Source organism: Mytilus galloprovincialis, chromosome 12, assembly GCF_965363235.1.
Source record: "Mytilus galloprovincialis chromosome 12, xbMytGall1.hap1.1, whole genome shotgun sequence".
In the NCBI taxonomy this organism is placed as follows: Eukaryota; Metazoa; Mollusca; class Bivalvia; order Mytilida; family Mytilidae; genus Mytilus; species Mytilus galloprovincialis.
The window spans coordinates 41451522-41468918 of NC_134849.1; the positions used below are offsets into that span (position 1 = coordinate 41451522).

Genomic DNA, 17397 nt, shown 5'->3' on the forward strand with positions numbered 1-17397 from the left:
ATATAGCATGAATTCTCTGTCGGTTTTTCTGTTTCTTGAAACCTTTGTATATTAAATCCTTGCCTCCGCGATTTCAAGCAATGACCGTCTAGCAGCCATTTAAGAGATATGATAGAAAAGGGCAACAGAGTCCTTTATTGACCATCTTTTCATGGGAACTTTCAACATTCACAAAGATGTCAATTTTAAAACAAATCATTATATGTGTAAGACCCCGTTCACACTAGGCCATTTTTATCGATTTAAATTATACCGGTTCTTTTTAGATCGATTTAAGGGCCAATGTGAACGCTTTGAATCGATTTTCAATCGGTCTAAACTAAAACACCAAAAGAGGTAGTTTAGTTTGAATCGATCTAAAGTAAACCGATCTTACCTTAAATGTGAACGCAGAGATCGGTTTAAGCAAGTACGATTGAATCGAAAATATCGTATGTGCATGTACAGCGCTAAAACTATCTCAGAGGTTCGTTGCTTAACCCATATGTCTCTGTTTACAGACATTTAAAACAAACTGAAAACATTTTGTCTTCGCCATCGCATAGATTTGCGAAGTCTGTGTCTTCTTTTCTTATGATGATTTTTCTTTTCTTTTCAGGAACCGCAATATTTCGTCGTTTTGTAACTTCGTTACTACATATATTTTCTTCAAAATTAAAGAAAACGGCAATAACACCTGTATCAAAATGTTAACTTCTGATACAGGAGAAACAATAACGTTATCTATTTTTTTTGCATGTGTGTGTGTCAGGGTATCAATAGATGAATTTAATAAATCAGTTCTATTTATACACAATGTTTACAGTTTTACGTGTAAAAAGGTTAGATCGATTCCGTTTTTAATTGTAGTGTGACCGCAGTGGATCGTTATGATTAAAGATAATGTGAACGCTAACTGGTTTTATTTAGATCGATTCAAATTAGATCGATTAAGAAAAATGCTAGTGTGAACGGTGTCTAATAAGTTAAAACAATAATAGGGATTCACTTTTGAAAAAGTTAGGTCTGTCGCGTTTCAAGCCAAATAGAACGTCTTGTGCCTGTGATTAGTCTATATCATATCTAGTTGTATATGTCGAACTATCGAACTGTTGGACTATAGAACTGTCGGACTATTGAACCGTCGGACCATTGAACCGTCCGACTATAGAACTGTCGGACTGTCGAGCGGACCCCATTCTTTTTATAGATGTAAAAATATTTTGTATATGTAAAACATGAACTAAACCAAAAAGGAGTTGTTGTTTAATGGCTCTATTGAGGGTATTGGGACAGAAGGTGTTGCTGATTGTCAACCAAAAAATAGCCATGGGTAAATCTAAGTGTATGTTTGCCGACTTTTTGAAATCTATATACTGTCATAAATCTAACAAGTTTGTGCTTGTGTCATTTTGTTTATACAGTGATGTTTTTGTACCAATGTGTTTCACAATTCTTGCTCTTTGTGTATAATTCACAGTCCAAAATTCCGGCCACAAAGTCATTTTATCAATGAAAAAAATCAACGTTTTCTAATCACAGAAATTTGTGTCATGCCGCGATTTGCTATCTTGGACACAGCGTTTTACTTGTAACACAATTATTTCATGCCCTTTTTGAAATCAATCTCTATTTTCGGTAGACGATTTTGTCATCATAGAGCTACAGAATCGTTTTTAATAGTCCATTTGCCAATTACCGATTTGATTCTGGTGTTATACACTTTTTAAAAGAATTACTTCCCTTTATGAATCGTAGAATGGTTCTATACCGGACAAAATTGGCTTTTGCCAATGCAAAACATAGCAAATTGAAAGTGGTGTATCGGCGGTTCAACTAATTTTTCACGAAAAACAATTTCTGATGTCAAAAGTATTTACCTTATTAGCAAATTAATGTAATTAAAAGATTTGAAAACCGTCAAGATTTCTCACATTACGCACAGGTAAATTTGCTCTTTCTGCTAGCTCCCCATTGTAAATAAAAAATTAGTGTCCCTCATAAGAGAGACAACTAAAAAGGGATCTATAATAACAGGGTCAATTGACGGGAATTGACAAATAGCCTAGCTCGAAGAAATACGACAACCGAAATTTGAAAAAGAAAGTTTGGAAGGAAAAAAAATTCTTGACGGTTACCGGAAACGGAGATGAACAAAATCCGGAAATTTTTAATTGTTCAAAAATAAAAAAAAAAAATCGGTGCGGGACGATTTCCGAGGGGCGGGCGGGGATGAAATTCTATCAATTAATTTTAATTGGCCTTATATCAGAATTTATTTTTACAAACTCCCAGATGATCATAAAGAACAGTTCTTGCTTGCATTGTTTTTTATTAGGCAAATACACATAAGGTGCACAACGAAACAAGTACATTGACAGTACAAGAGAGGACAAAGAATAAAGATGTGTTTTTTAAGGGCAGTCATGGTTCAATTTGACAGAATATATATGTATGCCATCGGAGGGGGCATTATGTTTTACCCTTGTCCGTCTCTACGTTTGTATAAATATGTACGCAAGTACATCCAAAAGTTTGTTTTTCTTCAACCAAATGTTATGAAACTCATACATAATGATTTTAACCACAAAATGCAGATTGGCTTTGAATTGTAGTTGCGTCACTTTCACCATTGTAAAGTTATGCCCCTTTTTAATGAAAAAAATGATTATTTTTTAGTTTCCGTTCTCTATCTTTAGTTTGCTTAAGCTATGTAAATGTATAATTAATAATACAAAATTAGTAAAAATCAAGGTCATGAAATGTAACTAGAATGTATAAATTATTTAATATACTAAATACTACCATAGAACAGTAAACAAACTATCTGACTCTGGTCTTGTTATGTTACGCAGTGATATAGGATTTCCACATGACTGAGCTATCATCTGAAAATACACAAAATCTTTAAATGTGAAACAATATCTGGATTATTATCTGTAAGATGTACCAATGAACGAAATAAGAAATAGTGTTTAAAATCCTCTACACAAGGACTAAAATACTTGCTACTCCTGTTAATTATTTTTATTTTGTCTTTTTGATGAAGATCATGTAACAATTCAAAATATATTTTTTTTCCTTTTGATATTTCATCTGCTGCGGGTGATATATTGTTACTGATAATTTGTTTTTTTACCTCATCAATATTATCGGTGTTAAAAGTCATCTACACGACATACACATTTCAACAAACACTGTCTATTCAGTATTAAATGTCACATGCATAGTTCCTTTGTCAAATCTTGTCGCTGCTTTGAACTCTAATAATAAAGTTCCTCTTTCTAAAGTTTTCTAAGTTAAGACGTTTTTCTGTTGGTGATTTATAGGTTTTGCCATTGCATTGTCAGTTTGTTTTCGGCTTTTGAATGTCCCATGGGTACCTCCCTTTGCAGGCTTACAATTTAGGCCTTCTAGGATTCAACCTCAGAAGTCATTGGTATTGCATACATATAATTTCAACGCTAAGATATAAATATATTGAGAAACCTACCCATTTTACGTTTGTTTAGTTTACGACCGATATTGATCTACACGAAAAAAATGACAATTAATAATGATTAAAAAGATACTAAAGGACAACCATTGGTTCTCTTTTCTTAACATTCACAATGATCCATATGGATATGAAGCGGGGTCACATGATAAACACATGTCGTCCCAAACTCTCCTTTTCGAACATTGATTATTTCAAACGTACCTCAATCCGTCCATTTTGACAGGAAACGACAACACCAGCTGCATCGGTCAAGTTATTGTCCTTCCATACAGCTACAGGAGAATAGGGTGTGATTGAATTACAAATACTTAAAACCTACAAAGGAAAATTTGTGGAGCAAGCAAATATTATTGTGTAAAACCACTTCATTTAATTCATAAGTGTTTCTCGTTTCTCTCTATATATATAGATTAGACCGTTAGTTTTCCCGTTTGAATGGTTTTATACTAGTTATTTTTGGGGCTTTTTATAGCTTGCTGTTCGGTGTGAGCCAAATCATCGTGTTGAAGACCGTACCTTGACCTATAATGGTTTACTTTAATAAATTGTGACTTGGGTGGAGAGTTGTCTCACTGGTAATCATACCACATCGCCTTATTTTGATATAGTGGTGAACTTCAACCACACATGGAATCCAATAAGAAGATTTCTACTAAAACAAGGTTTCAATGCTCTCAGGTAAAGATGGCAAAGGCTATCATTCGCCCAAAAGCATATGTTTCTGTTCTCTGACGTGATTTGGAATCTTATTTCTTAAAAGCATTAACTATATATAACTATACATTACAGTGTTTTTGAACAATTTTAATTCTGGTATCCAGATTGAGTTTCTTTTATCAGTACTCTAAAATTCTGGTTTCCTTCCTGTTAGGATCACCAGTCCCGAAGTCAGCACGTCTTCGCTGACATGAATTATCATTGGTATCGTTGTAATTAATAAATAAACTGTTTACACTATTTGGTTTTTGTTTCGAAATACTAAGGATTTTCTTCCTCAGGAATATAATATTCTTCCTTTTTTTTGCCTAACCTTTCATAATTGTTGGTTGTCTAACGCTCTTCAACATATTTGCACCTTTTATCCCTTTTTCCCGGGCGTAACCGATGAGTCTTTTATAGACAAGACGCACGTATGGCGTACACGATTTTTTTCCTGGTTTCTAGGATGAGTTTAATTATATATTCTCATTAAAACTAAGGGGATGATTCCTTATGGAAAATATGACTTTTAAACGATCTATATATTAAAAAATAAGATATATGTGTCGATTTGAAAATCTATATACACGTACTTTAGTTGGTCTCATTTGTGCTGATTCAAGTATGATAGTACAGCATGAGTCAAATGCAGCCACAACATCTCAAATTTTAGAAATTTGAGATCGAAGAGCTTCATTCTTTTTGGGTGCTTTATGGTGGAAAGAAAAAATGAGAACTTGTGGAAAGAAGAAAAGAGAATTTTCAAAGATTACGAAAACCACGCCTCGAAGAACAGCCAAAAAATACCTGAACATGAAGAATAAAACTTACTGTCCTCAAAACTGTACAGAGAAACTTAAGATCGATTGAAAAGTCCCAACCTCGGATTTTAACTCATGTGCTACGAGAGGGTAAGTATGCAATCATTTTCGAAAAGTGACCGTTGTGGGGATCGGTTTGCTCAGTCTCATTCAGATATTGCACTTTTATCCTTTTTTGACTAACATGTATTTCTTGCGAAGATGACAAGTGTATGCTAATTTGACGTTTAGATTACGTGTTTAGCATCTTCTTACCTGAACCCCTTTTGTCCATTTAGTAGAGTTTGGCGTGGAACAATGTTTCTTCAATACTGCATCTGCCGATTTACCCTCACATTTTCTCGCATTTTGATTAAAAATATTACTTCCAAAAGCTAAATCCATCAGTAAACCAAATTTGTTACACGAATGTTCTGAGGCAGTAGAGACTAAAAGAGAATTTTAAGATCCTTTACATAGTTAATGTTATCATTGAGATTGTTTTAGGAATCGGTTCTAAGATTTAAGAAATAAAATAGAAAAAAATAATGACTTTGTTTGGTCGAAAATAAATGTTTTGAATGAAATGAAATGTTTTTTTCCAACACTAGAAGTGCTTACCTTCCTGTAATTTGAATAGAATAGTAAAAACTGCATTTTAATTTTTGTCGAGCCTGCAACTTTTGTTGCAGAAAGCTCGACATAGGGATAGTGATCCGGCGGCGGCGGCGGCGGCGGCGGCGGTGTTAGCTAACTTCTTAAAAGCTTTATATTTTAGAAGGTGGAAGACCTGGATGCTTCATACTTTGTATATAGATGCCTCATGTTACGAAGTTTCCGTCAGTCACATGTCCAATGTCCTTGACCTCATTTTCATGGTTCAGTGACTACTTGAAAAAAAAGTTCAGATTTTTTGTAATGTTGAATTCTCTCTTATTATAAGTAATAGGATAACTATATTTGATATGTGCGTACCTTGAAAGGTCCTCATGTCTGTCAGACAGTTTTCACTTGACCTCGACCTCATTTCATGGATCAGTGAACAAGGTTAAGTTTTGGTGGTCAAGTCCATATCTCAGATACTACAAGCAATAGGGCTAGTATATTCGGTGTATGGAAGGACTGTAAGGTGTACATGTCCAACTGGCAGGTGTCATCTGACCTTGACCTCATTTTCATGGTTCAGTGGTTATAGTTAAATTTTTGTGTTTTGGTCTGTTTTTCTCATACCATATGCAATAGGTCTACTATATTTGTTGTATGGAATGATTGTTAAGTGTACATTTCTAGCGGGCAGATGTCATGTGACCTTGACTTCATTTTCATGGTTCAGTGGTCAAAGTTAAGTTTTTGAGTTTTGGTCTTTTTATCTAATGCTATATGCCATAGGTCAACTATATTTGGTGTATGGAAATATTTTATGATCTTTATGTCAGTCGAGCAGGTTTTATTTAACCGTGACCTCATTTTCACGGTTCATTGCACAGTGTTAAGTTTTTGTGTTTTGGTCTATTTTTCTTAAACTATAAGTAATGTGTCAACTATATATGTTGTATAGAAGCATTGTTAGCTGTACCTGTCTGCCTGGCATGGTTCATCTGACCTGGACCTCTTTTTCAAGGTTCATTGGTCTTTGTTTAGTTATCTTGGTTAATGTTAAGTTTATGTGACAGTTGTAATAAAGCTTAGCTTTATACTTAGGACTATCAACATAATATCAATGATTAGTATAGAAGGCGAGACATTTCAGCGTGTGCACTCTTGTTAGTTAATATTTGACAAATATCGATGTATGTATATATTTAAACCATTTTTACGTACACTGTTTCGACAAATTGTTGCAAATCCATCTTATACTTCTTAATTTAATGAGAAAGTCTTAAAATCAACATAATTCATATACGCTGCATATTAAGTTAAAAAAATACCAGCAGTATTCAATTCAAAATTTAATCATAATATTATAATATACTTACTGCTTTTAGTTAAAACACCGACAGTGGATATTCCATTAGCTGAAAAAAATCTAATTTGATATAATAACATGAAACACATCTGTAAAAAAAACAAGTGAGTTAACGCTTAAAATTCTGAATGTTTTAATCTCTAACTATTAGAAACTATTAGGTATCCAATGAAATTATTCCTATAAATAGTGTGGTTAAAATTTCTTCAATTGCTAATATTTTTAAGGAGTATAAATCGTTTATATTTCTTAATTTTCAGTATGACTTTTTAAAATTTTTTTTTAGGTTACACCTTCAATGTTTGAACTTTTTGTGACAAATGATATTGAGCAGCAATGAATTCACAAAATGTGTATTTTTCATGTCCACTATATACCTTAGATAAGTCGTTAATTACATCTTAATTAAGTACCATTGATTCTAGGGAGTGAAAGCCTGTGCAATAAACCTGTGTGTTCATTTATCATCTAAAATGTTTTCATATACATATTTATCGTCTCTATTGTGCTTTTTACAAAAAAAAAAAACATATTCCTTTTCAACCTTTCTTTATATTCCGGAAATTTATCTCCACTTTATCTATATGTATTCTATGTTATTTGGTAAACATATTATGTTTAAGAGATAGTTTGCGAAACAGTACAGAGAAAGTAAAAACTTATCTAACATCGTTAGATTTGTGACCTTTTTTTTCAACTGACACAGAAGATGGGAACTTCTTTCTGTCATAAGCATTGCTAATCCCGTAATGGATTCAGTATTTGATGAAACGTGTCACTCATTTGAAAAGTCAGGGGACAATATTTTCTCGCATAACATCGGACAAAAGTTAAAGAAACTAACTTTCAATAAGTCTGCAAAGTAGCACTAATTTTTTATATTTAAAGTTTCAAAAAGCACCAAAAAAGACTCAGTATAGAAATATCTGGTTTTAAAGAACCTTGCAAAATTGCCCAATAAATGTAACATAGTTTGATACGAAAATTCATTTGATGTGAAATGATATGTTGATAACTAATTGTTTGTTTTATGTAATTAAATTTAACCTGTTACAGACCTAAAATAATTATAAAAAAAATACACGAATTTCAGTATATGTCATTCCGATAAATACCACATTCAGAATATTACTCACAGTTTACAAAATTTTCAAACTTTTCAGCATCATTTTATTGTGACAACGCACGGTAAACTATGTTTTAAAGTTCATAACATATTCACATGTATATGCTACATCATATCTTAAAATCACAAAATGTAAGAGACAACACAAGCATTATATCAGATGGCATAATGTTCTTCAACTTATTGTCGCGGACACTTAATTTCGCGTTAAACACATTTTAACCATTTTCGCAGAGAATTTATTTGCAATTTTCAAATCAGTACGGATGAGTGTTATGTAGACGAAACGCGCGTCTGGCGTATTAAATTATAATACTGGTACCTTTGATAACTATTTACCTTGAAGTAGTTGAATACGAACAATCCAAGTTTTAAGTCTCGAAAGTTAATAAATTGCTCCAAAATATAAGGTGGTTTACAGCATAATATTTCTTACCACAAGCGTTGCAAGTAAAAGGACAGAATGTTGACAATACTCCACTACATGAGTATCTATTACATGTGAACCTTGTATCGTCCTTACAGGAAGTTGACAAACTGGTGGATTGTCTTGAGGTTGCTGAAATATATAATTTAGCAATATAATTTCTTCTCTTGTAAAATTGTCGATGATTTATGGCATTAAAGAAAAAGAACGAAAGACAAATAACATGAATAACAAAAGCAAGTGAGCTTATATTATATCACAGGAATGACTTTAACTCAAAGAATCCTTGATGTAATGCAATAATTCTTGTGTAAGTACTAATCATTAATCAGTAAATTAAGGACAGAAAAGCAAGCCCAGAAATATCGTACTAACTTTGAGATATTTATTATTTATTCAGGCGCTGCTGAACTATTGCTTCACATACATGACGATTAACTGATGGAACAGTCGAAATCATGTTTTTAAAATAAAACCAAATAAATCAGACAACACTGAGAGAAAATCTATAATAAACTCAGTAAATAAAGGCAAGAATACTATACCGATGTTATAAATTCATAAATCAATTGAGGGGAATAAATCGCGGTCACAAATTAAAACTGAGGAAAACACATCAATGATATGAGGAAACAGAAGAACAACAGGAACACCGAAGCGCACCAAATTTCATATTCCTGACAGGGCATCTCAGGAAAAGATGGTGGATTGGACCTGGTTAAATGGTAAGCCAAACCTCCCGCTTAATGACAATGTTGAAAACAATAATACAGACAAATGCTAACCTGTGTTGGTTTCTTTAGTAGTTGCTTCTGTGGTGACGGGGTGGAATAATTGAATAATTTTCGTAGTTAGTCCTTGAATAAAAATAAATGCTTGGTTGATAAAGTCATTGAAAAATCTGATAAGGTGGTAGAGATACAAAGAGTATGAAACAGGATACACATATAAACAACAATAAATAGGTGAAACAGACAGATATATCGTATTTTCGTTCATCTGAACTATCTGACACTTGTTTTCATGTCTTATTCAATTGACAGTGTTGAACTGATTATTTCTTAAGTGAAGCATTGTTCAATGTGTATACATTCTCAAAAAGAAACAACATGGATCAGATTTGATTGATTAGAGTACAAAATCTTTCCGATATGTATAGATTTGATAACATCAACTAGAACCTTTTGGGTATTAAATATAGTATGCCAAATTATGGTTTTGATTAAAATTTAATAAAACATGAAAATGTAATAGTGTCGGCGTGACATGGTGTCATATGAAACATACTCTTGTTAATAAATGTATACGATCTCTTGAAACTTCGTGGTTCAAAAGTCATTACAAATGGTATTTGTCGTTCAATCTTGGACGAAAAATATCTATGGTGAATTCAGCTTTATGTCGCTCTGATCATTGCAATAACTTAATGTCGAAAGGAAGAGACTGCATCTCTGAAACCATATGAAGTCGGAATTTTGTGATACAGCATATCTTTGAAACAATCTTCTTCCCACAGAAAACTCATTTTTTTTTGTAAAAAGATACCGTTATCGATCCGTGTATTTTACGCTTTCGCGCCCTGCTCTTTCGATGTACTGCTCGCGAAATTTGAAAACTGTTTGTTTCAACACTTGCCCAAATGTACCGCAATTTCGCGGGCATCTTCTAGTATGTACAATTGTAAGATATGAAACTTCCCATCCACGATAATAAAATTATCTTACCTGAACATAAACCGCACGTTGCCTTGCAATAATCCTTTAGTACAAGGTGAGAGCAAGCTGATTTCTGACAATTTATTGACGGATCATCAAAACAGGGTGCAATGGAGGTAATTGGACCTGTAACAAAGATAACACCAGCAAAGCATATAATTAAACTATTTGTTCTTTCAGGGTAATGGGTATTCGATGTTATTAGTAATAAACAGATCTGGTCCTGTGCTTGGATGCATTTATGTTATGGGTGGATAAAAAAACTTACCAATCAAATCTTTAATAGTACCATTCATAAAATATTTATGCTATATAGTTGTTTGGGAACAACCATTTAACTTCAAAAGGGGACAAATAATCTGGCAAAGCAGATGACAAAACGAAATATTCTGATTCCAGATTTCAACCTTGCCTTATAGTTTTAGAGAACAGAAAAATAATTTAAATCGATCAAAACCGAAAGAAAACTTCAACTTATATTGAATCAGATCAACAAAAATACCCCATACCCTTTTTGAAGTTAGAAGGTTGCTCCCCTAATACTTACTACATGTATTACAAGTAGCTGGACAGAACTGTTTGAAAGCACCGTCACATATAGAGGTATCACAGGTGACGCGTGGATCATCTAAACAAGGTTGAACAACTGGTGAAGGTGTCATTGGAATAGATTCTGTAGAGGTAGTTGGTACAGAAGTTGTTGGGATTGAAGTAGAAGTTGTTGCTAATGAAGATTGGAAACAATTGTTTAAATATAGTAAAGAATTGTTACATAACAAACTTTGTATTATTGACACGTTATCCAATTTAATCAAAAAAGCTAATGCATTTAGTAACACATTCATTCAAGAAACAATGCATTTAATCTCTTGATTCCTGTTTTTATAAATGTATGATTGTTTTTGGATATATTTTCGAATATCACATTTTGAAAATAATTCAGAAATTAATAAATGAGTACACAAAACACTTTTTCCAGAATACTATTGATACGTTATCTAATGTAAATTAAATTGTCAATGCATCCAAACTACTTGTAAAACACTAATTAGAGAAATAGCGATTATATTCTCTTGATTTGTATTTAAATAAATGTATGAATGTTCTGGATATTTAAATATTGCATTTTGAAAAAAAAAAAAAAAAATCAGAAATAAATGAAAGAGTACATAAACACCTATTTCCAGAATAAGAAAAAAAATCAAGAACTTTCAAAGCGATATGTGTTTGTACAGGCCTACAAAGCAGACAATAACGTGGTAGGTTGTCGTAAATAATACATGTCGTACATATTCTGAATCCAGATTTCCCCAATAGCTTATAGTGTTAAATATTAAGAGAGAGAGAAAAAAAGCGGTTTGTGTTTGTACAGGTCGACAAAGCAGAAATCAATGTAGTATTGGAATAACGTAAATACTACTGGGACGTTCTTGATAATGACATTTTGAGTTGATCTACATTGAAGTCCATGCGCCCCACAAAAAGTCATATCGTAACCTATCATGTCATAACCACATCACAGATTAAGAGCTCGTTTTATCATTTGAAGGTCCCAACTATGCATTGGTTACCTAAAATACACACAAACCAGTTAACTATCGTGGATCATCTAAACAAGGTTAAACAACTAGTGATGAAGGAGTAATAGTCAAAGATTCTGTAGAGGAAGTCGGTTAAGAAATTCTCGGGATGAAAGTAGAAGTTGTTGCTACTAGCATATGAATAAGTTTGGGAATAATTGTTAAAAACATAGTACATAATTATCACATAACGAATTTGGTACTTGTTATTGAACTTTTTCACTTTGATTTAGATAAATTGCCGAAAGCGGATGATGAAAAATGAATTATTTCGAATACAAATTTCTCAATAAATAAAGTTTCGACCAACATGACGAAGAAGAAGATAATAAATTGATCATTGATGTTTTGATGTTTTTTTTTATCCTGAATTTTATAAATTATTTTCCATAAATTGCAAAGATATACAGAGACAAGATAAAATGTGTCACTAACCTTGACATAAACCACAAGTTACCGGGCACTGCACTTGTAAGATTTTGTCTGCACACACACCATCTTGGTGACAATGGACTAGTTTATTGTCAGAGCAGTGTTGAGCAGCAGTTATCGGACCTGCAGTTAAAATGTTACTCTCCAAACAACATTGTTTAAGATACTGTAAACCAACTTATTTTCGCGCATACTTTATTTCGCGTTTTATCCTTTCTAGTCCACTTCTCGGCTATTTATTTTCGCGATTTTTTTTAAATTTTCTTGATGTAATTAAATAAGGAAAGATGCAAGTTTTAATTATTCGCGACGATTTATTTTCGTGCTATTTATCTTTACGCGAAAATCGCGAAAATAAATCGCTCGCGAAAATAAGTTGGTTGGCTGTATGTAATAGATACAATGTAATACATGCGTTTATTACACTAGACTTAGATTTAAATAAAACCCAACAACACTCCTTTTAAAAACAAATGCAACTTTTCCTCTTGAAATGCGTAAATAAATCAATGTTCTTTAAGTTTTAAATAAATTTCACGACAAAGCGTAATAAATGTCATATTACATTTAAATTGTGTCGTAGTAGTATTAAATATTTGAGGACTTAATCGGTGTGTTACAAATAAAAAAAATGATGGATTTATTTTTTCAGGACCGGTTAATGAAGCGATATACTAGTTATTGCATTTAAAATGGTTTTGTCATCCAAAGGTTAGATAAAACTTATTTTCCCAAATGAACTGCCGAAATAATGTTTATAAAAAAACTCATCATAGATATCAGGACTAAATTTAGTATATACGCCAGACGCGCGTTTCGTCTACAAAAGACTCATCAGTGACGCTCGAATTCAAAAAGTTAAAAAGACCAAATAAAGTACGAAGTTGAAGATCATTGAGAACCAAAACTCCTAAAAGTTTTGCCTACGTAGACTTTATGAATCCTGCATTATTTCCGATCGAGTTATATTTATGACTGACAGTACCTCAGACTAGTTAAGGTGGTACCTAAAACTACAGGGAGATAACTCTGTAAAATCAGCTTAACGTTTTAATTACGTTGTGTTGCAAAAGGAATATTAAGCTTCTCAATGATCACAATTGATGTTTGTCAAAGTGCTATATAACCAGACTGAGTGTAATTTTTCTGACAAAATGGTTGGTTCAAAATTTTTAAAATTTTTATATTTTTGTTAAAGGGTCAAAGTAAATATTTTGACAAAATTTTATGAAAATTAAACGAGCCAAATTATAATTTTAGTTAAAGTGTTGGATACCACCTTAAGACGACTATATTTTCTAACTTCCCTTATATAAAAACTATATATGTCCTGTTACATTTCCGTATCCTGTTAAGTGGTTATCCTGTCGTTAGCTAGACTGTGCAGACTCAAGTTTTATGATGTGTCTGATTTTACCCCACATGAATATGTTAATGGTTATCTGGATCATGCGTTTTTTCGTTTAGTTCTATGCATGAACACATATTTTGTTCAGAAATGTTTTGGTTTAAGTTAAAAAAAATCATACTGTATAATCCAATATTTTTTTTTTATAATTCCTGCTATCATTTGTACGTACAACATGATCGTACAAAGCATCCAGAAGCTTTCTATATAAAACTTACTGCATAGTTTACAAGTTAAAGGACAATAGGACTGCAACACACCATTACATACGGATGCGATACATACAACTCTTGGATCATCTTTACATGTGTTGATATCTGTGCCTTTGATAGAATCAACTAAAAAGGAAATACTGATATTTAACATTGAACAACATTCAGAGGAAATTATCTTTGTATTACTAAATTTAAAAAATTCAATAACCAAAAATTCTTTGTCTCTGTATATGTTTACAATAAAAACATTCCATTTAGCACGGTCTTATAATTTGAATACTAAAATATTTGACCGATTGTGACACTTTTACATATTTCAATTAATATTTTCGTTATTCTCGTGCATGATCACACTTTTCGGACTTTATGTATAGGAGTGTGCTCTTAACTCCTAAAAGTTAGATCGTGGTTTGTCATTCCATCGTCTCATCTTTTTATTACCAAACGTGACTTATTCCCGAATGTGACGGTTTTGCTGAGTGTGAATTCGTATTGCTTTAAGACGTGGCACGGTACATTTCCATTCCAAATTAAGTTGTTAGGTTTTGATGTTGTGTTTGATGTTGTCATGTCATCGGATGTCTAAACGTTTGTAGTTGTAAATCGTACTTTTTTCTGTTGTATTCGTGTGTTGTGTTGAGGATAACTACTCATCCAGCTCATTTGATAGATTTAATTTTGGATCAACGCAATTTACACTGTATATTTGGTTTTCAGTTTGATCAGAAGAAACACCCACAAAGCTATATTATACAATTAATTATCTAATTACTACTACAATTAAATATTAATTATTAGTATAATTTTCACTGTTATTAATATAAGTTAGCTGTTATTAATATAAGTTAGATAAGTCATACAAATTTAATCTTGAATTTCATTCAAATTCTTTCTTAATTTTCGGAACACGTTTTAGAAATTTTAATGTGACGTCACTTTAGGCGTTACGTTGACTATGGCTAACAGGACTGTGATTTTGTAATGTATTCGTTTTTTTATTCTAAAGCTAGTCACCACTTCAATTTAATCATGTATATCTATAATATAGTAATTTTAACTGTTTGCAAAACTATGTATTATTCTTGATAATAATTATGTTTTTGTCCCAGGCGGATAACCCTGGCCTCACAACTTTTTGGAACTTTTGGTCCTCGGCGATTTTCAACTTTGTAGTTGTTATGGCTTTCAGACTTTTTCATCTCAGCATAGTTTTGCGTGGACGTAGCGCGCATCTGGCATATAAAAATATTTTTTAACCTGTTACCTTTTGACAGCTATTATTCGTTTGTTTCTCTGTCCTATATTTTCTCCAATTTATCTGTTTATTTATTGTAACCCTGTCGTCTAATGTTGTCATTTTAATGTCATAATTAACACTGCCATTAAAGGGGGAGGTTTGACATGCCACAAAACCAGGTTCAACCCTCCATTTTCCCATTAAATGCCCTGTACCAAGTCAGGAAAATGGCCATTGTTACATTAAAGTTCGTTTCTGTGTGTGTTACATTTCGGTGTTGTGTCTCTGTTGTGTCGTATTTTTCTGGTATTTGATATATTCCCCTCAGTTTTAGTTTGTAACCCGGATTTGTTTTTTCCCTATCGATTAATGAATTTTGAACAGCGGTATACTACTGGTGCCTTTATTTACTTAATATAAGTTCGAATGCATGACAGTTTGTGTAAAGAAAAGACGCTTACTTAGTTGAAGCATCCTGTCACATCAATTTTGAACTTCAAACTTCTTCCTCAGTGTTTGTCTCTATGAATAATTTTTGTAGATGAAATACTTAGATATTTGTATAATTATTATTTAAAACGGTTAATTGCTGACGTCTAAATGGGTATTGTTTAGTTTTCTGTGTCACAGTTGTGATTAGTGGACTGGTGTTGATTTTTTTTTTTGTTCGTTTAGTTGTTGATCAGTCGATGTAAAATCATCGTTTTTCGTGACACTTTTATTTTCATTTTTTAAACACAAACCCGTCGTTTTTGTATTAAACTTACGAAGAAATGCATCTGCTAAGGATATTGCAATACCTATTTATAAGAGAAACAAGAAAAAAGTGTGATAATAAGGTAATACATACAATGTATAAAAAAGAAGATGTGGTATGATTGCGAATGAGACAACTATCCACAAAAGACCAAAATGACACAGACATTAACAACTATAGGTCATACATGTCATATGTGCTCTTTTTATGATAATATTTAATTGACTGTTTATATTTTATAAAAACAATATAAGTATAACTTTAAGAAAACACAATTGATAGAAAAAGTAACATGTTTGTTTGTGCTAGCGAATGTAAGTCTCAAACTACCTGGTCTAAACATTCCATTGAACGCATTACATATACCAAGATATACATTATTTATAACCAAAGCACAGCGCATTTCCGTTACAAAAAACTCATCTGCTGTGACGCTTCATCGAATCAAAATAGATGACGACGATTATATTATAATCCTGACTTCTTTCTCCCGATTGTAATCTGGCAAATACTATATATCAACTCGTTTTTACTTACTTAAGCTAGACGATGGGTGCCGCATATGGCACACGATATGCTTGCTTTTCAGAAGCACCTAGGATCAGCACCGGTTTTGTTGGGATTCTAGTTGTTAAGTCTTTGGTTTTTTTTATATTGTATTTTGTATACATTTGTTTGTCATGTAGACTATTTTTTCCCCATGGCAGTGTCAGTTTGTATTTGACTTGTGAGTTTGAACTTCTTTTTGGTATCAGCATAGAAAACTGTGAAACATCTCAGAATTATTGCTTCTGAAAATTACCAACATTTCTTTAAAGGATAGAACATATGTATTGGGTATATGATACTGAGGAAAACATAGCAACAACAAGTAGACCAAGTGTTTTTTTTTATCATTTAGTAGGTTTCTCTTGGTCATGGCGTAAATGTTTCCTTGACTAATTCTTTTTGATAACTCCTTGATATCTTATTGAAATTCTTAGGAATACAAACAAATAGATATGAACATAATGCAGTAGTGTGGTACAACAAGATGGTACTTGATCTGTAAATATGAACATATTGCTATAGACTTACCTATTAAAATAAGTTCCATGATTTACTACCTATCCTTATCTACGGACAATTACATAATACCTTATTCATGTACACAAAGCATAGTAATGATTTTATACATAGCTGATAATGTGTATACAAATTAAATGAATAGTTCGTTTAAATATGAGCCAAACAATCTTATATCTTTTTTGCATTTTTTTTGTTCGAACTCTGTATATATTATATTGCATCGGACTACTAACACCAAGGTTCCTGATTCGATTCCCGTTCGGGATGAAAATTTCAGGAACTCAATTTTCGGCTCTCCCTTGACCCCTTTTGCGAGTATGGTCTTTAGTAAACGATGATAGTCCGTCGGAAGCGGACGATAAATGGCTGACCCGTGTTAAGAGAGAGTCATATCTCTTGCATGTTAAAGACACCCTTGTAGATTTCGAAAAAGAGTAGGCTAATACCGCTACAAGGCAGCACTCGCACCCGCAAAGTGGAAAGGGATTA

The 17397-nt window shown here is 32.6% G+C and overlaps 1 protein-coding gene across 1 annotated transcript; it reads right to left on the reverse strand.

Annotated features, from left to right (window-relative positions):
- Positions 1-2748: 2748 nt before the first annotated feature.
- LOC143053630 (uncharacterized) lies at positions 2749-17019 on the reverse strand. Its single transcript, XM_076226419.1, has 12 exons — positions 16918-17019; positions 15851-15883; positions 13850-13969; positions 12227-12346; positions 10759-10935; positions 10221-10337; positions 9282-9353; positions 8506-8628; positions 6954-6992; positions 5254-5426; positions 3680-3793; positions 2749-2867 (listed from the first exon to the last, which is right to left on the reverse strand). Exons 1-12 carry the CDS (start codon positions 16934-16936, stop codon positions 2781-2783), a joined length of 1194 nt encoding a protein of 397 aa, XP_076082534.1. The 5' UTR covers positions 16937-17019; the 3' UTR covers positions 2749-2780.
- Positions 17020-17397: the final 378 nt, after the last annotated feature.

Excerpts from the sequence above, each read along its gene's own strand:
- LOC143053630 (XM_076226419.1), bottom strand. Across the intron at positions 10,936-12,226 it reads AACTTGTGGTTTATGTCAAG|CAACAACTTCTACTTCAATC; the intron begins GTTAGTGACACA and ends AATCTTCATTAG. Across the intron at positions 3,794-5,253 it reads AATGGACAAAAGGGGTTCAG|GTTTTAAGTATTTGTAATTC; the intron begins GTAAGAAGATGC and ends TTTCCTTTGTAG.